Source organism: Oncorhynchus nerka, linkage group LG15 (assembly GCF_034236695.1).
Source record: "Oncorhynchus nerka isolate Pitt River linkage group LG15, Oner_Uvic_2.0, whole genome shotgun sequence".
NCBI lineage: Eukaryota > Metazoa > Chordata > Actinopteri > Salmoniformes > Salmonidae > Oncorhynchus > Oncorhynchus nerka.
Genome location: NC_088410.1, coordinates 18,066,647 through 18,094,083, shown reverse-complemented (window position 1 = coordinate 18,094,083; position 27,437 = coordinate 18,066,647). Strand labels below are relative to the sequence as shown.

Below are 27,437 nucleotides of genomic sequence, written 5' to 3'. Positions count from 1 at the left end.
GATATTGCTTGTTTATTTCTGAATAACAGCAGCTTCATGTAGCTAACAAGCTAGCTGAGCTCACTTGTTCACTCAATTCAAACGCCAGTTCAACATAAGTCCCAATAACAGTATTTTTACGTGTGTGACTGTTTCATTCTATATATATTTGTTACATTTTCTACCTTCTATTTTAGATATTTTCATCGGACTAGTAGGGACATATGAAGCCTGGAAGCTGCAGTAATGTTGAGATGTCAGTAGGGAGAGCTCTAGTCTAGAACACTGGAACCAAAGATACTCCCCTTTCATCTGTTCTGGAACCTTCAGTCCCAGCTGATGAGGAGGGATGGGAATGGGTAACATGTTGTCTCTTGTAAAACATGTAGGTCCACTCCTCATATAAAGAAATGTAACTACAGTATTCTGACTTTAGACCATTTTCTAACATCCCTTATGTGACATGCTGTTCCTGCATGTTAATGCCCTGACTAGACTACTTTAAAATGTGTCAACCACAGAACTCACACTTAGGCTACGCCTGCTTCTACTAATACTTACAGTAGACTACTTCTTGTTCCCACGCAGTGACAGTACATTGACTCACTGTACAAGACCTCTCCCCTTCACTTCACGCTGTAAGTACACTTGACAATATCTTGAAATATAGTTTTAGTTTTGACGTTTTAGCCAAACATCACATGACTTACTGTATCTTTGTACTTGTTGGTTTATTTTGAAATGTGTTTTGGTTGTTACATCAGGGCCTGTATTCATAAAGTGTCCCAGACGGTCCATATAATTATGATCTAAAAGGCTAAACTGAACCCAGATCAGCTCTCCTACTCTGATACACTTTGTGACGATGGAACCTGGACTGGGGTTTCATGTGTTTATTTTAGTTCAGTTTATTAATTTGCATGTTTAAAGCATGATTAGTAGAGTTTACCAGTAATACCCAGATGCATTTCTGCCGAAAGGGGGACGGATCTCAATTCTATAGGGTCGTGTTCACTGTCATAGTTTAAGAGGGTGAGGAAAACGTGTGTGATGTGATGTTCCTGTCCATGTGTGTGTGTAAATGTATTTTTACATATTAATCTGATTGTTAGATATACAGTCTCCAAAATTATTGCCACCCTTGACAAATACTGAGCTACGTTGTGTGCTACAAATGACGGGATGTACATTGTTCATGTGGTTTCACAAGACTTGTGCATGCTATTTTAAGAGCACTGAGAGCAAAACAATTGCTGTGGAGACATTTTGAAAATGGCCTCAAGTAAGAGTGACAGTAAGATTAAGAGTGATTGAGTGGATGCTTCGTAAGAGCTTTAGGAGTAGTATTAACATGAGACACAGTGATGGTGGGTTGTGTTTAGGAGTAGTATTAACATGAGACACAGTGATGGTGGGTTGTGTTTAGGAGTAGTATTAACATGAGACACAATGATGGTGGGTTGTGTTTAGGAGTAGTACGGCTGCTGTCCCTGTACAGCAGGGGTGTCAAAGTCAAATGGACGGAGGGCCAAATAAAAAAATCAGCTACAAGACGAGGGCCGGACTGTTCGAATGTTCATTGAAAATTTTTTAAATGACGCATATAGTCTAGTGAACCTAATTGAACCTACTGAAAACCTAACAAATATATTACAATATGATCAGATAAATAAAGCAATATTTTCTTATGGCTCTGTCAGTAATCTTTAATTTTCAACAGACACAAAAGACAAATTTCCTTTATATAAATATCCCCATAACATGAACATTAAATGAAAGAAACCGGTATTCAAGGCACCATCAGTAGACTATATTTTCTATTTTAGCAAAAGTGGGCTAAATTTACTTCAAAGAAAAAACAATAATAGCAATTTTCTATCATCCACTCAACTGAAATATTTTAAAAATATAATTGGATTGAAATACAAAAAAATAAAGTGCAAAAATCTATTAATCAAAAACAACACTTTGTTTAAGGAGAAGTAACATGCAGTGAAAACAAATATTAAATTTTAACTTTTAAACTTGAACTGAGTAAAAACTCTAAATATGTGATTGCACAGTAATGTTCACTTGTTTGAGGTTGAGGGTGATACTTGGTGGTGTCCCATCTTTTCCACAAGTTCATCAATGTTCGGGGTAAGGCTCTGAGCTGAAGAAATCCTCAGAATTGAGTGGAGGTGTTCAGCAGTAAGTCGACTTCTGTGTGATGTTTTGTTCAGGTTCATCAAAGAAAACAGTTGTTCACACAGGTATGTGCTGCCAAACATAGACAACGTTTGAGCAGCCTGGATGCGCAGCTGGGGCATTGTGCCGGGGAGGAAACGGGCGAACTCCGCAGCACCCACTGCCGCATATTTTGCCCTCAGTGCATCATTGCATTGGAGGTCAATCAACTCCATTTGGAGGTTTGGTGGTGAGCTTTCCACGTCAACAGCAAATGGGTTACCGAGCAGTTCCAACCTGCTTTTTGTGCTTCAAAGTCAGCAAATCGGCGTCGAAAGTCAGCGGCAAGCATACCTATTTTATCAGCCAACTGTGTGCTCGGGAACGCACTGGTAGAGAGCTTCTCTTTCATGGTCTGGCAGCTGGGAAAGTGGCTCAAATTTTCTTTCCGCATCTGCGTCTCCCACAGAGTCAGTTTGGTTTTAAATGCCTTCACTGTACTGTACATATCAGAGATGACACGATCCCGACCCTGCAGCTGCAAGTTTATTGCATTCAGATGACTCGTAATGTCACACAGAAAAGCCATTTCACACAGAAACATTTCGTCTCGGAGTTGTGTTGTCTTTCCCTTTGCTGTCCAAGAACAGACAAATCTCCTCACGAAGCTCGAAACATCTTTGAAGCACCTTTCCCTGGCTTAGCCATCGCACCTCTGTGTGATAAGGCAAATCACCATGCTCCGTTTCTAACTCCGTCAGAAATGCCTTGAACTGGCGGTGATTCAAACCTTTGGCTCTGATAAAGTTAACTGTGCGCGTGATGATGCTCATTACATGCTCCATTTTCAAGGCTTTACGCAACGCTTCCTGGTGTATGATACAATGATAAGCTGTCAGCTCACCTGTCGCGTTTTCCTCTTGCATCTTTTCCCGTATCTTCGCCACCAGTCCGCTCCTGTGTCCACACATCGCAGGTGCTCCGTCGGTTGTCAAACCCACGAGTTTTTCCCAAGGCAGCTCCATCTCATTTACACATCTTGACACCTCTTCATACAAATCATGCCCCGTAGTTGTGCCATGCATAGGACGTAAAGCCAAAAACTCCTCTGTCACGCTTAGGTTGGAGTCCACTCCGCGGATGAAAATTGACAACTGGGCAATGTCAGAAATGTCGGTGCTCTCATCCACAGCCAAGGAATATGCAATAAAATCTTTTCCCTTTTTCACAAGCTGCTCTTTTAGATTGATGGACAACTGGTCTACTCTCTCGGCAATGGTGTTTCTGCTCAGACTCACATTTAAAAAGAGTTGCCTTTTTTCTGGGCAAACTTCGTCACAAACTTTAATCATGCAGTTTTGATGAAATCCCCTCCGTAAATGGCCGGGCTGATTTAAGCGATCTCTTCTGCCAAAATAAAACTGGCCTTGACAGCAGCCTGGCCTTGTGATTTGGCTTTTTTGAACAGAGCCTGTCGAGATTTGAGGCCTCGTTTTAATTCCTCTGCCTTTTGTAGCCTTTGTTCCATGTCCATATTCTTGTTTTTGTCCGCGTGTTTCGTTTCATAATGTCGTCTCAGATTATACTCTTTCAGTACCGCCACACTTTCTCCACACAGAAGACACACAGGTTTTCCAGCTACCTTCGTGAACATATACTCCGACTCCCACCTTGTTTGAAACCCCCGGTTCTCAGTATCCACCTTCCGTTTTGCCATTTTTGATGGGTATCTGAAAGTTAATTTTACTGTGATGCTGACGACTGCTGTGCCAATAAATATTGAAATGAAGCAGCCTACTGCTCGGAAAAGGTCGTCACCTTTGCATTGTGGGAAATGTAGTATTGGTGCGTGTAAAAGATCTGCGGGCTGCCGGCTTGCTGCGGGCCGGTTCTAATAATAAATCAAGATCATCCCAGGGGCCGTAAAAAACCTTCTTGCGGGCCGGATGTGGCCCGCGGGCCTTGACTCTGACATATGTGCTGTACAGGGATCAACATCAGCGGAAATTTCAGAGTGACAACTAATAGTACTCGATACAACTCAAACTTTCATTAAAACACACATGCAGGGTACTCAATTAAAGCTACACTCGTTGTGAATCTAGCCAACATGTCAGATTTTTAAAATGCTTTTCGGTGAAAGCATGAGAAGCTATTATCTGATAGCATGCAACGCCCGAAATACCCAAAGGGGACGTAAACAGAATAATTAGCGTAGCCGGCGCTACACAAAACGCAGAAATAAAATATAAAACATTCATTACCTTTGACGAGCTTCTTTGTTGGCACTCCTATATGTCCCATAAACATCACAATTGGGTCTTTTTTTCGATTAAATCCGTCCATGTATACCCAAAATGTCCATTTATGAAGCCCGTCTGATCAGAACTGCTTTCAAAAACGCAACGTCATTTTTTTTTTATTAAAAAAGTTGCCTATAAACTTTGACAAAACACTTCAAACTACTTTTGTAATCCAACTTTAGGTATTAGTAAACGTTAACCTCTTGCTCCTACCCGACACGCAGGCGTCCCATCTAGACATCTGGAAATGCAAATGCGCTACGCTAAATGCTAATAGCACTCGTTAAAACTCAAACGTTCATTAAAATACACATGCAGGGTACTGAATTAAAGCTACACTCATTGTGAATCCAGGCAACAAGTCAGATTTTTTAAATGCTTTTCTGCGAAAGCATGAGAAGCTATTATCTGATAGCATGTAACACCCCAAAAGACCCGCAGGGGACGTAAACAAAATAATTAGCATAGTCGGCGCTACACAAAACGCACAAATAAAATATAAAACATTCATTACCTTTGACCATCTTCTTTGTTGGCACTCCTAGATGTCCCATAAACATCACTATTGGGTATTTTTTTCGATTAAATCGGTCCATATATAGCCTAGATATCGATCTATGAAGACTGTGTGATCAAGGAAAAAAATGGCGTTTTATAACGTAACGTCATTTTTTTAAATTAAAAAAGTCGACGATAAACTTTTACAAAACACTTCGAAATTCTTTTGTAATGCAACTTTAGGTATTAGTAAACGTTAATAAGCGATCAAATTGATCACGAGGCGATGTATATTCTATAGCTGTACGTCTGGAAATAATGTCCGGTTAAATCTCAACCAAAATATCCGGTCGGAGACCGGAAGAAATGTGCTGCCTCGTGTCCGTTTGACCAAGAAACAAATCGTAGGCAAATGACAAGACTGTTGACATCGTGTGGAAGCTGTAGGTATTGCAACCTCGGCCCCATTTAATGTGGTTCACATTGAACAATGGGTTCTAGTGGCGCATGGATATATTTTCCCATTTTCAGTGATCAGATTTCCTACGCTTTCGATGAAACGCACGTTCTGTTATAGTCACAGATTTAACCAGTTTTATAAACGTCTGAGTGTTTTCTATCCACACATACTAATCATATGCATATACTATATTCCTGGCATGAGTAGCAGGGCGCTGAAATGTTGCGCGATTTTTACAGAATGTTCGAAAAAGTAGGGGGTAGGAGTAACAGGTTAATAATCGATCAAATTGATCACGGGGCGATCTGTATTGGATAGCAGCAAGTCTTGAAATCATGGTCCATATTCTCCCTTTCATAATTCCTCTGGTGTACCCGAAGACAGGAAGTGCCTATTCCTCATCTAACCAAGGATAAACTTCATTGTAAACTGGACGCTATCTTTTTTCCCTTGCCATTGACAATACAGAGACTGGCGGAGGGATATTTTTGTTTAGTTTTTTTGTGAACAGTTTTCCTTGGGATTTTGCCTCCTACACACGTTCTGTTATAGTCACATACATGATTTAACCAGTTTTAGAGACTTCAGAGTGTTTTCTATCCACACATACTAATCATATGCATATACTATATTCTTGGCATGAGTAGCAGGACGTTGAAATTTTGCGCGATTTTTAACAAAAAGCTGCAAAAATTCGCAGCCTCCTTAAAAGGTTTTTTAACATGATAGGAATAGTATTGCTAAATTAAACTTTATATGGACAACATGCTACGTTAGACACTGTGTTTTGATAGCATGCTGCATTAGACTATAGGTTTTGATGACATGCTACATTAGACTATATTTAGATAACAGGCTACATTAGACTATATATTTTTATAACAGGCTACATTAGACTATATATGGATAACAGGCTACATTAGACTATATATGGATAACAGGCTACATTAGACTATATATGGATAACAGGCTTCTTTAGGATATATATGGATAACAGGCTACATTAGACAATATATGGATAACAGGCTACATTAGACTATATATGGATAACATGCTACATTAGAATATATATGGATAACAGGCTACATTAGACTATATATGGATAACATGCTACATTAGAATATATATGGATAACAGGCTACATTAGACTATATATGTATAACAGGCTACATTAGACTATATATGGATAACAGGCTACATTAGACTATATATGGATAACAGGCTACATTAGACTATATATGGATAACAGGCTTCTTTAGGATATATATGGATAACAGGCTACATTAGACAATATATGGATAACAGGCTACATTAGACTATATATGGATAACAGGCTACATTAGAATATATATGGATAACATGTTACACTAGACTATATATGGATAACATTCTACATTAGACTATATATGGATAACAGGCTACATTAGACTATATATGGATAACAGGCTACATTAGACTATATATGGATAACAGGCTACATTAGAATATGTATAGCTAACAGGCTACATTAGACTATATATATATAACAGGCTACATTATACTATATATGGATAACAGGCTACATTAGACTATATATGGATAACAGGCTACATTAGACTATATATGGATAACAGGCTACATTAGACTATACAGTATATGGACAGCAGCAGTCAATACAGCAGACTATGGTGATGATCATACGTCCTAATCCAGGCACTTGTCATCTCCCGTCTGGATTACTGCAACTCGCTGTTGGCTGGGCTCCCTGCCTGTGCCATTAAACCCCTACAACTCATCCAGAACGCCGCAGCCCGTCTGGTGTTCAACCTTCCCAAGTTCTCTCACGTCACCCCGCTCCTCCGCTCCCTCCACTGGCTTCCAGTTGAAGCTCGCATCCGCTACAAGACCATGGTGCTTGCCTACGGAGCTGTGAGGGGAACGGCACCTCAGTACCTCCAGGCTCTGATCAGGCCCTACACCCAAACAAGGGCACTGCGTTCATCCACCTCTGGCCTGCTCGCCTCCCTACCACTGAGGAAGTACAGTTCCCGCTCAGCCCAGTCAAAACTGTTCGCTGCTCTGGCCCCCCAATGGTGGAACAAACTCCCTCACGACGCCAGGACAGCGGAGTCAATCACCACCTTCCGGAGACACCTGAAACCCCACCTCTTTAAGGAATACCTAGGATAGGATAAAGTAATCCCTCTCACCCCCCCTCCCCCTGAAAAGATTTAGATGCACTACTGTTCCACTGGAGGTCATAAGGTGAATGCACCAATTTGTAAGTCGCTCTGGATAAGAGCGTCTGCTAAATGACTTAAATGTAAAATGTAAATGTAATGTCTCTGCTAGCTAATGCTACAGGCTACATTAGACTATATATGGATAACAGGCTACATTAGACTATATATGGATAACAGGCTACATTAGACTATATATGGATAACAGGCTACATTAGACTATACAGTATATGGACAGCAGCAGTCAATACAGCAGACTATGGTGATGATCATACTGATGTCTCTGAGATACCAGTACTGTACACAAGGGTCAACAGTGTAACAGAATATGATAGTGGCATGTTGTACTACAGACATCAGTGATTGTGTCCTTACATGTGACTTAGTCAAGTAGCCAGTGTTGTTTTTCACCATTCTATCTGATTAATTCCTGGTTTTAATGTTGATATTTGCCCAACATTATTGAGGACATTATTATTAGGATGGTGCAGTAATGTTGAGATGCCAGTAGGAGGAGCTCTAGTCTAGAACACTGGAACCTTCAGTACCACTATCATGCAGCTGATGAGGAGAGTAAATTGAATGTGTTTGTAGAATAGAATGAATGACATCATGGAACTGACCAAATGTAAATGGAACTTTGACCTGTTCCATGTAGAACTCAGAGGGACAAGGCAACACATTCTAATATATTATAAACATTCCAAGTAGTAGGTCAAAGTAAACACGTTTACATGATTCTGGTGGTCGTCAATAGAATACGTTGGAAATGAGCCACATTTCAAAAATGTAAGCCCACTCCTCAAATTAAGAAATACAACTAGATATGCAATCTGTTATATTTTCTATTGAAAAAAAAAAGATAAACTTCATGATGTGCTGTTCTGATTATCATGCATGTTAATGACTTAAAGACGAAGGAAAGAACTGTTCTGCATCAGCTACTTGTGTTCTGACTACTTTAAATATGTATCAACCACAGAACTGACACTTACTAGCAGCTCCCACTCACTACCAGTCAGTTGACTCACTGTACAAGACTCTCCCCTTCACTTCACTCTGTAACTACTCTTGACAAAATCTTGAAATATTCGTTTTTGGTTATTAGTATTATACTTCAGGGTAATGAATCATTTTACTTATTGTTATTTTTTTTTTGATGTGTTTTGGTTGTTATATCAGGGCCATTATTCATATAGTGTCTCATTGCCCCCCAGTGTTGATATAGGATCAAGGCCCCCAGTCCATGTAACTATTATATAAAAGGTGTGTGTGTGTTCGTGTGTGTGTGTATGTTTGTGTGAGTCACTTGCTGTTAAGCCACACAGCTTGGCAATAGGAGCAATCAATTATCCTGGCGGGCAGTCTTTAGGCTGCTCTATAGCTTGACAGACCATTTATCCTCCTATATTTGGGGTTCTGACAGTAAAACAGCTTCAGAATAATCAATGTAGTTTACAGTACGACTGTAGTTGTTGATGATGTTGGTCCATAGTGCAATAGACAGACAGTATTCACACACACAACCATATACAGATGTAGGATCTTAAAAATATTCCTGCAGCAACAGGAAAAGTGAATTATTACGTGGATGATAATAAAGTGAAATGTATTGTTATTGTGTTGACAGTTTTAATTAGGGAAAATCAATTAAAGTGGAAATTACAAACTTTAAAAGCCTTTTTAAACCTTGAATACTACACTACAAGTTTTCATTTCCTGCTGAGCAGAAAAATTGTCTGCAACAAAAGAGTGATCAAATGAATATCCTACATGTAAGGGATCTCCTCCTCCTCTTCTGAGGAGGAGAAGCGAGAAGGATCGGAGGACCAAAACGCAGCATGATGTCTTTTTAATAAACAAACTGAACACTGGAACAAACCAATAAACGATGTGACCACAACGAAACAGTCCCGTGTGGCGACAAACACTGACACGGAAAACAAACACCCACAAACCAAAACTGAAACCCAGGCTACCTAAGTATGGTTCTCAATCAGGGACAACAATTGACAGCTGCCTCTGATTGAGAACCATACTAGGCCGAACTCAAAAACCAACATAGAAAAACAAACATAGATTGCCACCCCAACTCACGCCCTGACCATACTAAAACAAAGACAAAAACAAAGGAACTAAGGTCAGAACGTGACACTACATCTGTAGCACAACACAATATGAACCTGGTTAATTTTCAGTAATGAGGCCCTGTCTCCCATTTACAGTTTATACTTCAATGTATCAGCATGTGAAATGCTACAGTGAGTTATTATTTATGTTTCTAGGACTGCAGGGTGGGAGATGCAACAATGGCCTTGAGAACAGCAGGAAGTGTGTTGGTGGTCTTTCTCTGGTCTGTAGCAGGTATGATATTATTCATAATGGAATTATAGAATCCTTAGACATTTCTAAAAGCATACAGATCTTAATGTTACTCTGGTGTGTTCAGTGGTGTCGTCTGTTAGGAATCTCCACTTCACTTTTATAGCTGCATTTCACACCTCAATAAGTGTAGCTGTGTTTTCCAATCACACTCAACTCAGCAACAGACACAAAGTGAGGACAAACCCTTCTGTTAGTGTAAGTCAATAGGTAATACCCTTGTGTTGTGTGAATGTTTCAGTGGTACTGGGTCAGAATGGCTGGAGTGTGACTTACACCAAGAAGAGTATCTGTACCTTGAAGGGGTCAACAGTGAAGCTGACCTGCTCTTACATATATCCCAGTGGTAGAGTCACAACAAACCTCTGGTTCTATAAAAAGGATGCTAAGGGGAATCCTGTGAGTCTGCTTGATAACCCAGACTATAAAGATCGTGTGACGTACCGTAGTGAGAGGAAGAATGGCCACACCCTGTCAATCAGAGCCCTGAGAGAGAGTGACTCAGCTAATTACAAGTTCAGATTTATAACAGATGGTAACAAAGGAAAATATACTGGTGATCCTGGAGTCACTCTGTCTGTAACAGGTACAGTAACATTCTATATACTGGTGATCCTGGAGTCACTATGTCTGTTACAGGTACAGTTACATTCTATATACTGGTGATCCTGGAGTCACTATGTCTGTTACAGGTACAGTTACATTCTATACACTGGTGATCCTAGAGTCACTCTGTCTGTTACAGGTACAGTTACATTCTATATACTGGTGATCCTGGAGTCACTCTGTCTGTTACAGGTACAGTAACATTCTATATACTGGGGATCCTGGAGTCACTATGTCTGTTACAGGTACAGTAACATTCTATATACTGGTGATCCTGGAGTCACTCTGTCTGTTACAGGTACAGTAACATTCTATATCGTGGTGATCCTGGAGGCACTCTGTCTGTTACAGGTACAGTTACAGTCTATATACTGGTGATCCTGGAGTCACTCTGTCTGTTACAGGTACAGTAACATTCTATATACTGGTGATCCTGGAGTCACTCTGTCTGTTACAGGTACAGTTACATTCTATATACTGGTGATCCTGGAGTCACTCTGTCTGTTACAGGTACAGTAACATTCTATATACTGGTGATCCTGGAGTCACTCTGTCTGTTACAGGTACAGTAACATTCTATATACTGGTGATCCTGGAGTCACTCTGTCTGTAACAGGTACAGTTACATTCTATATACTGGTGATCCTGGAGTCACTCTGTCTGTAACAGGTACAGTAACATTCTATATACTGGGGATCCTGGAGTCACTCTGTCTGTTACAGGTACAGTAACATTCAATATACTGGTGATCCTGGAGTCACTCTGTCTGTTACAGGTACAGTAACATTCTATATACTGGTGATCCTGGAGTCACTCTGTCTGTTACAGGTACAGTAACATTCTATATCGTGGTGATCCTGGAGGCACTCTGTCTGTTACAGGTACAGTTACAGTCTATATACTGGTGATCCTGGAGTCACTCTGTCTGTTACAGGTACAGTAACATTCTATATACTGGTGATCCTGGAGTCACTCTGTCTGTTACAGGTACAGTTACATTCTATATACTGGTGATCCTGGAGTCACTCTGTCTGTTACAGGTACAGTAACATTCTATATACTGGTGATCCTGGAGTCACTCTGTCTGTTACAGGTACAGTTACATTCTATATACTGGTGATCCTGGAGTCACTCTGTCTGTTACAGGTACAGTAACATTCTATATACTGGTGATCCTGGAGTCACTCTGTCTGTTACAGGTACAGTAACATTCTATATACTGGTGATCCTGGAGTCACCCTGTCTGTTACAGGTACAGTAACATTCTATATACTGGTGATCCTGGAGTCACTCTGTCTGTTACAGGTACAGTAACATTCTATATACTGGTGATCCTGGAGTCACTCTGTCTGTTACAGGTACAGTAACATTCTATATACTGGTGATCCTGGAGTCACTCTGTCTGTTACAGGTACAGTTAAATTCTATATACTGGTGATCCTGGAGTCACTCTGTCTGTTACAGGTACAGTAACATTCTATATACTGGTGATCCTGGAGTCACTCTGTCTGTTACAGGTACAGTTACATTCTATATACTGGTGATCCTGGAGTCACTCTGTCTGTAACAGGTACAGTAACATTCTATATACTGGTGATCCTGGAGTCACTCTGTCTGTTACAGGTACAGTAACATTCTATATCGTGGTGATCCTGGAGTCACTCTGTCTGTTACAGGTACAGTAACATTCTATATACTGGTGATCCTGGAGTCACTATGTCTGTTACAGGTACAGTAACATTCTATATACTGGTGATCCTGGAGTCAATATGTCTGTCACAGGTACAGTAACATTCTATATACTGGTGATCCTGGAGTCACTCTGTCTGTAACAGGTACAGTTACATTCTATATACTGGTGATCCTGGAGTCACTCTGTCTGTAACAGGTACAGTAACATTCTATATACTGGGGATCCTGGAGTCACTCTGTCTGTTACAGGTACAGTAACATTCAATATACTGGTGATCCTGGAGTCACTCTGTCTGTTACAGGTACAGTAACATTCTATATACTGGTGATCCTGGAGTCACTCTGTCTGTTACAGGTACAGTAACATTCTATATACTGGTGATCCTGGAGTCACTCTGTCTGTTACAGGTACAGTAACATTCTATATACTGGTGATCCTGGAGTCACTCTGTCTGTTACAGGTACAGTTACATTCTATATACTGGTGATCCTGGAGTCACTCTGTCTGTTACAGGTACAGTTACATTCTATATACTGGTGATCCTGGAGTCACTCTGTCTGTTACAGGTACAGTAACATTCTATATACTGGTGATCCTGGAGTCACTCTGTCTGTTACAGGTACAGTAACATTCTATATACTGGTGATCCTGGAGTCACTCTGTCTGTTACAGGTACAGTTACATTCTATATACTGGTGATCCTGGAGTCACTCTGTCTGTTACAGGTACAGTTACATTCTATACTGGTGATCCTGGAGTCACTCTGTCTGTTACAGGTACAGTAACATTCTATATACTGGTGATCCTGGAGTCACTCTGTCTGTTACAGGTACAGTTACATTCTATATACTGGTGATCCTGGAGTCACTCTGTCTGTTACAGGAACAGTTACATTCTATATACTGGAGATCCTGGAGTCAATATGTCTGTCACAGGTACAGTAACATTCTATATACTGGTGATCCTGGAGTCACTCTGTCTGTAACAGGTACAGTTACATTCTATATACTGGTGATCCTGGAGTCACTCTGTCTGTAACAGGTACAGTAACATTCTATATACTGGGGATCCTGGAGTCACTCTGTCTGTTACAGGTACAGTAACATTCAATATACTGGTGATCCTGGAGTCACTCTGTCTGTTACAGGTAGAGTAACATTCTATATACTGGTGATCCTGGAGTCACTCCGTCTGTTACAGGTACAGTAACATTCTATATCGTGGTGATCCTGGAGTCACTCTGTCTGTTACAGGTACAGTTACATTCTATATACTGGTGATCCTGGAGTCACTCTGTCTGTTACAGGTACAGTTACATTCTATATACTGGTGATCCTGGAGTCACTCTGTCTGTTACAGGTACAGTAACATTCTATATACTGGTGATCCTGGAGTCACTCTGTCTGTTACAGGTACAGTTACATTCTATATACTGGTGATCCTGGAGTCACTCTGTCTGTTACAGGAACAGTTACATTCTATATACTGGAGATCCTGGAGTCAATATGTCTGTCACAGGTACAGTAACATTCTATATACTGGTGATCCTGAGTCACTCTGTCTGTAACAGGTACAGTTACATTCTATATACTGGTGATCCTGAGTCACTCTGTCTGTAACAGGTACAGTAACATTCTATATACTGGGGATCCTGGAGTCACTCTGTCTCTGTTACAGGTACAGTAACATTCAATATACTGGTGATCCTGGAGTCACTCTGTCTGTTACAGGTACAGTAACATTCTATATACTGGTGATCCTGAGTCACTCTGTCTGTTACAGGTACAGTAACATTCTATATCGTGGTGATCCTGGAGTCACTCTGTCTGTTACAGGTACAGTTACATTCTATATACTGGTGATCCTGGAGTCACTTCTGTCTGTTACAGGTACAGTAACATTCTATATACTGGTGATCCTGGAGTCACTCTGTCTGTTACAGGTACAGTTACATTCTATATACTGGTGATCCTGGAGTCACTCTGTCTGTTACAGGTACAGTAACATTCTATATACTGGTGATCCTGGAGTCACTCTGTCTGTTACAGGTACAGTAACATTCTATATACTGGTGATCCTGGAGTCACTCTGTCTGTTACAGGTACAGTTACATTCTATATACTGGTGATCCTGGAGTCACTCTGTCTGTTACAGGTACAGTTACATTCTATATACTGGTGATCCTGGAGTCACTCTGTCTGTTACATGTACAGTAACATTCTATATACTGGTGATCCTGGAGTCACTCTGTCTGTTACAGGTACAGTTACATTCTATATACTGGTGATCCTGGAGTCACTCTGTCTGTTACAGGAACAGTTACATTCTATATACTGGAGTTCCTGAGTCAATATGTCTGTCACAGGTACAGTAACATTCTATATACTGGTGATCCTGGAGTCACTCTGTCTGTAACAGGTACAGTTACATTCTATATACTGGTGATCCTGGAGTCACTCTGTCTGTAACAGGTACAGTAACATTCTATATACTGGGGATCCTGGAGTCACTCTGTCTGTTACAGGTACAGTAACATTCAATATACTGGTGATCCTGGAGTCACTCTGTCTGTTACAGGTACAGTAACATTCTATATACTGGTGATCCTGGAGTCACTCTGTCTGTTACAGGTACAGTAACATTCTATATCGTGGTGATCCTGGAGTCACTCTGTCTGTTACAGGTACAGTTACATTCCTATATACTGGTGATCCTGGAGTCACTCTGTCTGTTACAGGTACAGTAACATTCTATATACTGGTGATCCTGAGTCACTCTGTCTGTTACAGGTACAGTTACATTCTATATACTGGTGATCCTGGAGTCACTCTGTCCCTTACAGGTACAGTAACATTCTATATACTGGTGATCCTGGAGTCACTCTGTCTGTTACAGGTACAGTTACATTCTATATACTGGTGATCCTGGAGTCACTCTGTCTGTTACAGGAACAGTTACATTCTATATACTGGAGATCCTGGAGTCAATATGTCTGTCACAGGTACAGTAACATTCTATATACTGGTGATCCTGGAGTCACTCTGTCTGTAACAGGTACAGTTACATTCTATATACTGGTGATCCTGGAGTCACTCTGTCTGTAACAGGTACAGTAACATTCAATATACTGGTGATCCTGGAGTCACTCTGTCTGTTACAGGTACAGTAACATTCTATATACTGGTGATCCTGGAGTCACTCTGTCTGTTACAGGTACAGTAACATTCTATATCGTGGTGATCCTGGAGTCACTCTGTCTGTTACAGGTACAGTTACATTTTATATACTGGTGATCCTGGAGTCACTCTGTCTGTTACAGGTACAGTAACATTCTATATACTGGTGATCCTGGAGTCACTCTGTCTGTTACAGGTACAGTAACATTCTATATACTGGTGATCCTGGAGTCACTCTGTCTGTTACAGGTACAGTAACATTCTATATACTGGTGATCCTGGAGTAACTCTGTCTGTTACAGGTACAGTAACATTCTATATACTGGTGATCCTGGAGTCACTCTGTCTGTTACAGGTACAGTACCATTCTATATACTGGTGATCCTGGAGTCACTCTGTCTGTTACAGGTACAGTAACATTCTATATACTGGTGATCCTGGAGTCACTCTGTCTGTTACAGGTACAGTAACAGTCAATATACTGGTGATCCTGGAGTCACTCTGTCTGTTACAGGTACAGTAACAGTCAATATACTGGTGATCCTGGAGTCACTCTGTCTGTTACAGGTACAGTAACATTCTATATACTGGTGATCCTAGAGTCACTCTGTCTGTTACAGGTACAGTTACATTCTATATACTGGTGATCCTGGAGTCACTCTGTCTGTTACAGGTACAGTTACATTCTATATACTGGTGATCCTGGAGTCACTCTGTCTGTTACAGGTACAGTTACATTCTATATACTGGTGATCCTGGAGTCACTCTGTCTGTTACAGGTACAGTAACATTCTATATACTGGTGATCCTGGAGTCACTCTGTCTGTTACAGGTAGAGTAACATTCTATATACTGGTGATCCTGGAGTCACTCCGTCTGTTACAGGTACAGTAACATTCTATATCGTGGTGATCCTGGAGTCACTCTGTCTGTTACAGGTACAGTTACATTCTATATACTGGTGATCCTGGAGTCACTCTGTCTGTTACAGGTACAGTAACATTCTATATACTGGTGATCCTGGAGTCACTCCCTCTGTTACAGGTACAGTAACATTCTATATACTGGTGATCCTGGAGTCACTCTGTCTGTTACAGGTACAGTTACATTCTATATACTGGTGATCCTGGAGTCACTCTGTCTGTTACAGGTACAGTTACATTCTATATACTGGTGATCCTGGAGTCACTCTGTCTGTTACATGTACAGTAACATTCTATATACTGGTGATCCTGGAGTCACTCTGTCTGTTACAGGTACAGTTACATTCTATATACTGGTGATCCTGGAGTCACTCTGTCTGTTACAGGAACAGTTACATTCTATATACTGGAGATCCTGGAGTCAATATGTCTGTCACAGGTACAGTAACATTCTATATACTGGTGATCCTGGAGTCACTCTGTCTGTTACAGGTACAGTTACATTCTATATACTGGTGATCCTGGAGTCACTCTGTCTGTTACAGGTACAGTTACATTCTATATACTGGGGATCCTGGAGTCACTCTGTCTGTTACAGGTACAGTAACATTCTATATACTGGTGATCCTGGAGTCACTCTGTCTGTTACAGGTACAGTTACATTCTATATACTGGTGATCCTGGAGTCACTCTGTCTGTTACAGGTACAGTAACATTCTATATACTGGTGATCCTGGAGTCACTCTGTCTGTTACAGGTACAGTTACATTCTATATACTGGTGATCCTGGAGTCACTCTGTCTGTTACAGGTACAGTAACATTCTATATACTGGTGATCCTGGAGTCACTCTGTCTGTTACAGGTACAGTTACATTCTATATACTGGTGATCCTGGAGTCACTCTGTTTGTTACAGGTACAGTAACATTCTATATACTGGTGATCCTGGAGTCACTCTGTCTGTTACAGGTACAGTAACATTCTATATACTGGTGATCCTGGAGTCACTCTGTCTGTTACAGGTACAGTAACATTCTATATACTGGTGATCCTGGAGTCACTCTGTCTGTTACAGGTACAGTTACATTCTATATACTGGTGATCCTGGAGTCACTCTGTCTGTTACAGGTACAGTAACATTCTATATACTGGTGATCCTGGAGTCACTCTGTCTGTTACAGGTACAGTAACATTCTATATACTGGTGATCCTGGAGTCACTCTGTCTGTTACAGGTACAGTTACATTCTATATACTGGTGATCCTGGAGTCACTCTGTCTGTTACAGGTACAGTTACATTCTATATACTGGTGATCCTGGAGTCACTCTGTCTGTTACATGTACAGTAACATTCTATATACTGGTGATCCTGGAGTCACTCTGTCTGTTACAGGTACAGTTACATTCTATATACTGGTGATCCTGGAGTCACTCTGTCTGTTACAGGAACAGTTACATTCTATATACTGGAGTTCCTGGAGTCAATATGTCTGTCACAGGTACAGTAACATTCTATATACTGGTGATCCTGGAGTCACTCTGTCTGTAACAGGTACAGTTACATTCTATATACTGGTGATCCTGGAGTCACTCTGTCTGTAACAGGTACAGTAACATTCTATATACTGGGGATCCTGGAGTCACTCTGTCTGTTACAGGTACAGTAACATTCAATATACTGGTGATCCTGGAGTCACTCTGTCTGTTACAGGTACAGTAACATTCTATATACTGGTGATCCTGGAGTCACTCTGTCTGTTACAGGTACAGTAACATTCTATATACTGGTGATCCTGGAGTCACTCTGTCTGTTACAGGTACAGTTACATTCTATATACTGGTGATCCTGGAGTCACTCTGTCTGTTACAGGTACAGTAACATTCTATATACTGGTGATCCTGGAGTCACTCTGTCTGTTACAGGTACAGTAACATTCTATATACTGGTGATCCTGGAGTCACTCTGTCTGTTACAGGTACAGTTACATTCTATATACTGGTGATCCTGGAGTCACTCTGTCTGTTACAGGTACAGTTACATTCTATATACTGGTGATCCTGGAGTCACTCTGTCTGTTACATGTACAGTAACATTCTATATACTGGTGATCCTGGAGTCACTCTGTCTGTTACAGGTACAGTTACATTCTATATACTGGTGATCCTGGAGTCACTCTGTCTGTTACAGGAACAGTTACATTCTATATACTGGGTTCCTGGAGTCAATATGTCTGTCACAGGTACAGTAACATTCTATATACTGGTGATCCTGGAGTCACTCTGTCTGTAACAGGTACAGTTACATTCTATATACTGGTGATCCTGGAGTCACTCTGTCTGTAACAGGTACAGTAACATTCTATATACTGGGGATCCTGGAGTCACTCTGTCTGTTACAGGTACAGTAACATTCAATATACTGGTGATCCTGGAGTCACTCTGTCTGTTACAGGTACAGTAACATTCTATATACTGGTGATCCTGGAGTCACTCTGTCTGTTACAGGTACAGTAACATTCTATATACTGGTGATCCTGGAGTCACTCTGTCTGTTACAGGTACAGTTACATTCTATATACTGGTGATCCTGGAGTCACTCTGTCTGTTACAGGTACAGTAACATTCTATATACTGGTGATCCTGGAGTCACTCTGTCTGTTACAGGTACAGTTACATTCTATATACTGGTGATCCTGGAGTCACTCTGTTTGTTACAGGTACAGTAACATTCTATATACTGGTGATCCTGGAGTCACTCTGTCTGTTACAGGTACAGTAACATTCTATATACTGGTGATCCTGGAGTCACTCTGTCTGTTACAGGTACAGTAACATTCTATATACTGGTGATCCTGGAGTCACTCTGTCTGTTACAGGTACAGTTACATTCTATATACTGGTGATCCTGGAGTCACTCTGTCTGTTACAGGTACAGTAACATTCTATATACTGGTGATCCTGGAGTCACTCTGTCTGTTACAGGTACAGTAACATTCTATATACTGGTGATCCTGGAGTCACTCTGTCTGTTACAGGTACAGTTACATTCTATATACTGGTGATCCTGGAGTCACTCTGTCTGTTACAGGTACAGTTACATTCTATATACTGGTGATCCTGGAGTCACTCTGTCTGTTACATGTACAGTAACATTCTATATACTGGTGATCCTGGAGTCACTCTGTCTGTTACAGGTACAGTTACATTCTATATAATGGTGATCCTGGAGTCACTCTGTCTGTTACAGGAACAGTTACATTCTATATACTGGAGTTCCTGGAGTCAATATGTCTGTCACAGGTACAGTAACATTCTATATACTGGTGATCCTGGAGTCACTCTGTCTGTAACAGGTACAGTTACATTCTATATACTGGTGATCCTGGAGTCACTCTGTCTGTAACAGGTACAGTAACATTCTATATACTGGGGATCCTGGAGTCACTCTGTCTGTTACAGGTACAGTAACATTCAATATACTGGTGATCCTGGAGTCACTCTGTCTGTTACAGGTACAGTAACATTCTATATACTGGTGATCCTGGAGTCACTCTGTCTGTTACAGGTACAGTAACATTCTATATCGTGGTGATCCTGGAGTCACTCTGTCTGTTACAGGTACAGTTACATTCTATATACTGGTGATCCTGGAGTCACTCTGTCTGTTACAGGTACAGTAACATTCTATATACTGGTGATCCTGGAGTCACTCTGTCTGTTACAGGTACAGTTACATTCTATATACTGGTGATCCTGGAGTCACTCTGTCCCTTACAGGTACAGTAACATTCTATATACTGGTGATCCTGGAGTCACTCTGTCTGTTACAGGTACAGTTACATTCTATATACTGGTGATCCTGGAGTCACTCTGTCTGTTACAGGAACAGTTACATTCTATATACTGGAGATCCTGGAGTCAATATGTCTGTCACAGGTACAGTAACATTCTATATACTGGTGATCCTGGAGTCACTCTGTCTGTAACAGGTACAGTTACATTCTATATACTGGTGATCCTGGAGTCACTCTGTCTGTAACAGGTACAGTAACATTCAATATACTGGTGATCCTGGAGTCACTCTGTCTGTTACAGGTACAGTAACATTCTATATACTGGTGATCCTGGAGTCACTCTGTCTGTTACAGGTACAGTAACATTCTATATCGTGGTGATCCTGGAGTCACTCTGTCTGTTACAGGTACAGTTACATTTTATATACTGGTGATCCTGGAGTCACTCTGTCTGTTACAGGTACAGTAACATTCTATATACTGGTGAACCTGGAGTCACTCTGTCTGTTACAGGTACAGTTACATTCTATATACTGGTGATCCTGGAGTCACTCTGTCTGTTACAGGTACAGTAACATTCTATATACTGGTGATCCTGGAGTCACTCTGTCTGTTACAGGTACAGTAACATTCTATATACTGGTGATCCTGGAGTCACTCTGTCTGTTACAGGTACAGTAACATTCTATATACTGGTGATCCTGGAGTAACTCTGTCTGTTACAGGTACAGTAACATTCTATATACTGGTGATCCTGGAGTCACTCTGTCTGTTACAGGTACAGTAACATTCTATATACTGGTGATCCTGGAGTCACTCTGTCTGTTACAGGTACAGTAACATTCTATATACTGGTGATCCTGGAGTCACTCTGTCTGTTACAGGTACAGTAACATTCTATATACTGGTGATCCTGGAGTCACTCTGTCTGTTACAGGTACAGTAACAGTCAATATACTGGTGATCCTGGAGTCACTCTGTCTGTTACAGGTACAGTAACAGTCAATATACTGGTGATCCTGGAGTCACTCTGTCTGTTACAGGTACAGTAACATTCTATATACTGGTGATCCTGGAGTCACTCTGTCTGTTACAGGTACAGTAACATTCTATATACTGGTGATCCTGGAGTCACTCTGTCTGTTACAGGTACAGTAACATTCTATATACTGGTGATCCTGGAGTCACTCTGTCTGTTACAGGTACAGTTACATTCTATATACTGGTGATCCTGGAGTCACTCTGTCTGTTACAGGTACAGTAACATTCTATATACTGGTGATCCTGGAGTCACTCTGTCTGTTACAGGTACAGTAACATTCTATATACTGGTGATCCTGGGGTCACTCTGTCTGTTACAGGTACAGTAACATTCAATATACTGGTGATCCTGGAGTCACTCTGTCTGTAACAGGTACAGTAACATTCTATATACTGGTGATCCTAGAGTCACTCTGTCTGTTACAGGTACAGTTACATTCTATATACTGGTGATCCTGGAGTCACTCTGTCTGTTACAGGTACAGTTACATTCTATATACTGGTGATCCTGGAGTCACTCTGTCTGTTACAGGTACAGTTACATTCTATATACTGGTGATCCTGGAGTCACTCTGTCTGTTACAGGAACAGTTACATTCTATATACTGGAGATCCTGGAGTCAATATGTCTGTCACAGGTACAGTAACATTCTATATACTGGTGATCCTGGAGTCACTCTGTCTGTAAAAGGTACAGTTACATTCTATATACTGGGGATCCTGGAGTCACTCTGTCTGTTACAGGTACAGTAACATTCTATATACTGGTGATCCTGGAGTCACTCTGTCTGTAACAGGTACAGTAACATTAAATAGAGCTAAACTGTTGAATTCCGTTTAGTTCAGGATAAATGTCTTGGTTTGTGTTTGTCTGTATAACATAGGATTTCTTCCATCTTTGTATTAGAGTGATAAGTCAGTGATAAAGGGATTTACAGTGATATTGTTTTTTCTCCAGGTCTGCAGGTGAAGGTGACTCCTGCTGCAGAGGGACAGAAGACACTGACCTGTAGCACCACCTGTACTCTGACTGACAACCCCACCTACATCTGGTACAAGAACGGACACAAAGTAAAGGAGGACACTTCCAGCCTGGACTCAGACTCCTTTAGTGATGCAGACAGCTACTCCTGTGCTGTAAAAGGCCATGAGGACCTTCACTCTCCTGCAGTGTGTGAGTGTGGACTTTTTTATACAAATTCCATATGAATACAATGTTGTTTCAGGATGTGAGACTAATGTCCATAAATCCTTGAAATGTTCATCTTCAATAAGAGGGTAAATCTAAAAGTTATTTTGTGGAAAAGTACAATTGTGGAACATGTATGTAATATTTACAACTGACCTAATTAGTTCTCTTTTTAAATCCACTGTCTTTTACATCAGATGGACCAAGGAACACCTCAGTATCAGTCAGTCCCTCTGGTGAAATAGTGGAGGGCAGTTCAGTGACTCTGACCTGCAGCAGTGATGCCAACCCTCCTGTCCAGAGTTACACCTGGATGTACAGGAAGAATGGAGGTCACTATCAGAGTATCTCCAATCAGAACACAGTACCACATCATGTCTTCAATCAAATCAAGTCATCTGACACTGGAGAGTACTACTGTGAAGCCTGGAATGGGATGAAGACAGGGAGGGCTGAGACTATCAACATCGATGTGAAATTTGAGTAAAAAACAGCTCAGTATTGGAATGCTAACGTTGCAAAAACATAGTAATTTTAAAAAGTAGTCCTTAAGCATAGCATCTCCAAATGTGTTATTGTTGATGTTTCGTGTATCTAGTTCTTGATAGTTCTCAGATAATTTAATTTGACATGACATGGGATGTGAAGTTGTAATATAATATAACTACTGTTTTAATGCTCTGGCAAATGTTATTTTACCAGATGGCTCAAAGAACACCTCAGTGTCAGTCAGTCCCTCTGGTGGAATAGTGGAGGGCAGTTCAGTGACTCTGACCTGCAGCAGTGATGCCAACCCACCTGTGGACAAATACACCTGGTACAAGAAAAACGTAACCTCACCAAAAGCATCAGGACAGAGTTACAGCATCACTAACATCATCTCTGAGGACAGAGGAGAATATTACTGTGAGGCTGAGAATACAATAGCATCTAATAACTCTACTACAACTCTGATGATTATTGTAGCAGGTAAAGTTACATCTTCAATACAAAGCTACATGTTTCAATCTAATCTCACTATACTTTGGATTATTACACCTTAGTTTATAACTATATTATTATATTTATAACTATAACTATATATTTATAACTATAACTATATTGGGTTATAAGATTCCTTTAACAAGTATTGGATTAATGTCCTGTATTTAAGTATATTTTTAAAATATTATATCATGCAATGTACTCATATAATCCATATTTTATTATAGGGAAACAAACCTCAGTTGTGACTGCAGCTGTAGGAATCATCGTGGTTGTTCTGGTTCTCATCCTCTGTTTCTCTGGACTCATGTGGTTCAGGTGAGTGAAAATGCACATTTTCATGTTGTTCATTATTTAAACGTAGCAGTCTGTTTTTTTGTTAACTTCATTAATTCATTAATGTGCAAAACAGGAAGAAGGCCTCCAAATCCACCTCTGACACAAGAGACAAAGCAGACGATGGACAGGTGAGTCTGTTGGAATCAGAAGGAGACTGTAATGACTGTGTATTCTTTGTGGAACATTTCCACTCCTCATGTTGTCTGTCCTCTCTTCCCATCAGGGAGACTCTATTCCAGTGTATGACAACGTCTCAATCATGGCCATGAGCCCTACAGACAAACCCACAGACAAACCCACAGACAAACAGGATGACATTCACTATGCCAGCATCCACTTCTCTCGCTCCAAAAACCAGGAAGTGCCTCTGTACTCCACCGTCCAACTGCCTCAAACCCAGAAACAGGAAGAAGATGTCCAGTACTCTGCTGTGAAATTCAACCGCCCACTGCTGCCACCCAGTGAGCATATTCTGCATTAAGGTCATTCATATGCTGCTGCTTATTGTAGCAGATGTCATCAATATGCAAAACAGTTGACCCCTAGTGACCACTAGTTATGTCATTTCCTAACACTTGTCTATTCCCCAAAATACCAACCCAACAATGGACATCTCAATACAATTACATGTCTATAATGTGGGAGTGATTTGATGATGGTTTTAAGGAAATGTTCTTCTGTGTTCCAAATGGCAGCCTATTCCTTATTTAGTGAGCCCCACAGGCCCTTGTCAAAGTAGTGCACTTTAAAAGGTATAGGGTGCCACCATTTGGGACGCAAACTTTGTTTCATTTCTGTTTCTCTGCTTCAGACCCGCAGCAACACAAGCATCTGAGGAGAACCCATCTGTTCTCTACAGCACAGTCAACAAACCCAGAACCAAGAAATACTGAACAGAACTAACCCGGAACCAAGAAGACCTGAACACAACAAGTTTAACAAAAACCTTGTATATCTGGACCCGTATATTATAACTAAGTGGTATAATTAAGCAATAATGTCAGAGGGGGTGTGGTATATTGGCCAATATACTGTACCACGGCTAAGGACTGTTCTTAAGCACGACACAACGCAGAGTTCCTGGATACAGCCCTTAGCTGTGGTATATTGGCCTATATACTGTACCACGGCTAAGGACTGTTCTTAAGCACGACACAACGCAGAGTTCCTGTATACAGCCCTTAGCTGTGGTATATTGGCCAATATACTGTACCACGGCTAAGGACTGTTCTTATGCACGACACAACGCAGAGTTCCTGTATACAGCCCTTAGCTGTGGTATATTGGCCAATATACTGTACCACGGCTAAGGACTGTTCTTATGCACGACACAACGCAGAGTTCCTGGATACAGCACTTAGCTGTGGTATATTGGCCTATATACTGTACCACGGCTAAGGACTGTTCTTAAGCACGACACAATGCAGAGTTCCTGTATACAGCCCTTAGCTGTGGTATATTGGCCTATATACTGTACCACGGCTAAGGACTGTTTTTAAGCACGACACAACGCAGAGTTCCTGGATACAGCCCTTAGCTGTGGTATATTGGCCTATATACTGTACCACGGCTAAGGACTGTTCTTAAGCACGACACAACGCAGAGTTCCTGGATACAGCCCTTAGCTGTGGTATATTGGCCTATATACTGTACCACGGCTAAGGACTGTTCTTAAGCACGACACAACGCAGAGTTCCTGGATAGAGCCGTTAGCTCTGGTATATTGGCCTATATACTGTACCACGGCTAAGGACTGTTCTTAAGCACGACACAACGCAGAGTTCCTGGATACAGCCCTTAGCTGTGGTATATTGGCCTATATACTGTACCACGGCTAAGGACTGTTCTTAAGCACGACACAACGCAGAGTTCCTGTATACAGCCCTTAGCTGTGGTATATTGGCCTATATACTGTACCACGGCTAAGGACTGTTTTTAAGCACGACACAACGCAGAGTTCCTGGATACAGCCCTTAGCTGTGGTATATTGGCCTATATACTGTACCACGGCTAAGGACTGTTCTTAAGCATGACACAACCTAGAGTTCCTGGATACAGCCCTTAGCTGTGGTATATTGGCCTATATACTGTACCACGGCTAAGGACTGTTCTTAAGCACGACACAACGCAGAGTTCCTGGATACAGCCGTTAGCAGTGGTATATTGGCCATAAACCACAAACCCCTGAGGTGCCTTATTGCTATTATAAACTGGCTACCAACATCAATAGAAAAGTAAAAAAGTAATTTTGCGTCATACCCATGCTGTATTGTCTGATATACCAACACAATCTCACACTCAATTTGTGCAAATATGAACAAAAACTATTTCAGCAGATTTCATGTTTTTTTGCCTTTTGGGTGGATTAATTCATGGGAAAAGACACTCCTTTTTTAGCGATTAAATTTTTAGCAAAATACACACATTTTGTGCGACTTCATTCATAGGAAAATACATTTTTGGGGGCAAACTTTTCTAAAGAAGGTAACTCCTCTCCCCAACGATCCATTTTTCCTTTTCTGTTTGTTTTGTCTTTGGTTCTTTTTCACACCTGGTTTCATTTGCGTTAATTTCTGTGTGTATAAGGGTAACCTGTTGCCTGCCTAAGTTTGTGCGGGATTAGTCTTTTTATGTGATGTGCTCAGTGTTATTTGTTTTCACGGTTACGTAATTGTATATAGTGTCGGAACTGTGTTTGTTCCTCCGTGCGTTTGCACGGGTTCTCCGTTACGAGGGCGTTGTCCTCTTCGATTGTGCCATTCCAGTGTTGGTGGACTGTCTTCTTAAAGCACGCTTCTCAGGCATCCCTGCTCTCCTGCGCCTGACTCCTACACCTTTCACCTAGACGCACCTTATCACAGCAATGCATGATGAGCAATGGTGTTCTACACTGCCTTTTTTTGTCTGATATACAGTACACACTTCTGAAATGTTGTTTCAGCCAATCGGCATCCAGGAACCAAACTACCCAGGATCATATCGGTAGTCCCAGCAGTTGGTAGAGCCATGCTAGGGTAGAGTCGTAAATTAGAGTAGGAGTGCTGATCTAGGGTCGGTTTTGCCTTTTAAACTATGATGAACAAGAAAAGGAGCTTAAAAAAATATTATTTTTTTTCAAGTTAATTTAAAAAATATATATTTACAGCAAACACAATCTGATTAAAGGAATCTTTGACAAATAAACTTGAAATATTAAACTTAATTGTTGTTTTTAACTTGTTTTAACAGTATCTTTAGTTGAGAGAAAAAGAAAAGCTTTTCAAATATGCTAGTTTCTCATGTCTGAGGCAATTCTGGATACGTTTGATGAATGTAGGATAATACAACACCTTAGATCTGGTAAAAGATAGTTCAACGTTTTTCTGTAATTTTAGCATGGTATTCTTTCACTGTAATAGCTACTGTAAATTGGACAGTGCAGTTAGAATAACAAGAATTTAAGCTTTGTGCCAATATCAGATATGTCTATGTCCTGGGAAATGTTCTCATTACCTTCAATCTCATGCTAATTGCATTAGCCTACTTTAGCTCAATCTACCCACCGATCCTGAAGAAGATAAAGCCATCATCAACAGCAGCGTGGAAGAATGGAAGAACAGTCTAGCTTACTACTGTACAGTTCCCATTCATTTGCTCTACTAAGTGGAGAGTGACAGTGGTGGCACCTTTCCATCCCGTTCCTGCT

The 27,437-nt window shown here is 40.8% G+C and overlaps 2 protein-coding genes across 2 annotated transcripts in view; both read left to right on the top strand.

The window, feature by feature from the left end:
- Positions 1-27,437, top strand: part of LOC115126863 (LIM domain-binding protein 1-like) — a 181,121-nt gene that overhangs the window by 40,165 nt on the left and 113,519 nt on the right.
- LOC115116258 (basigin-like) lies at positions 582-26,954 on the top strand. The gene is made up of 10 exons (XM_065001157.1): positions 582-617; positions 9,911-9,989; positions 10,249-10,593; positions 22,199-22,414; positions 22,627-22,761; positions 23,132-23,398; positions 23,641-23,731; positions 23,826-23,880; positions 23,976-24,213; positions 24,564-26,954. Exons 2-10 carry the CDS (start codon positions 9,935-9,937, stop codon positions 24,653-24,655), a joined length of 1,494 nt encoding a protein of 497 aa, XP_064857229.1. The 5' UTR covers positions 582-617; positions 9,911-9,934; the 3' UTR covers positions 24,656-26,954.

Coding starts and splice junctions, on each gene's coding strand:
- LOC115116258 (XM_065001157.1), top strand. CDS start 9,935: ATGGCCTTGAGAACAGCAGGAAGTGTGTTGGTGGTCTTTCTCTGGTCT. Junction 10,594..22,198: donor AGTCACTCTGTCTGTAACAG/GTACAGTAACAT, acceptor TTTTTTCTCCAG/GTCTGCAGGTGAAGGTGACT. Junction 22,762..23,131: donor GATGTACAGGAAGAATGGAG/GTCACTATCAGA, acceptor TTATTTTACCAG/ATGGCTCAAAGAACACCTCA.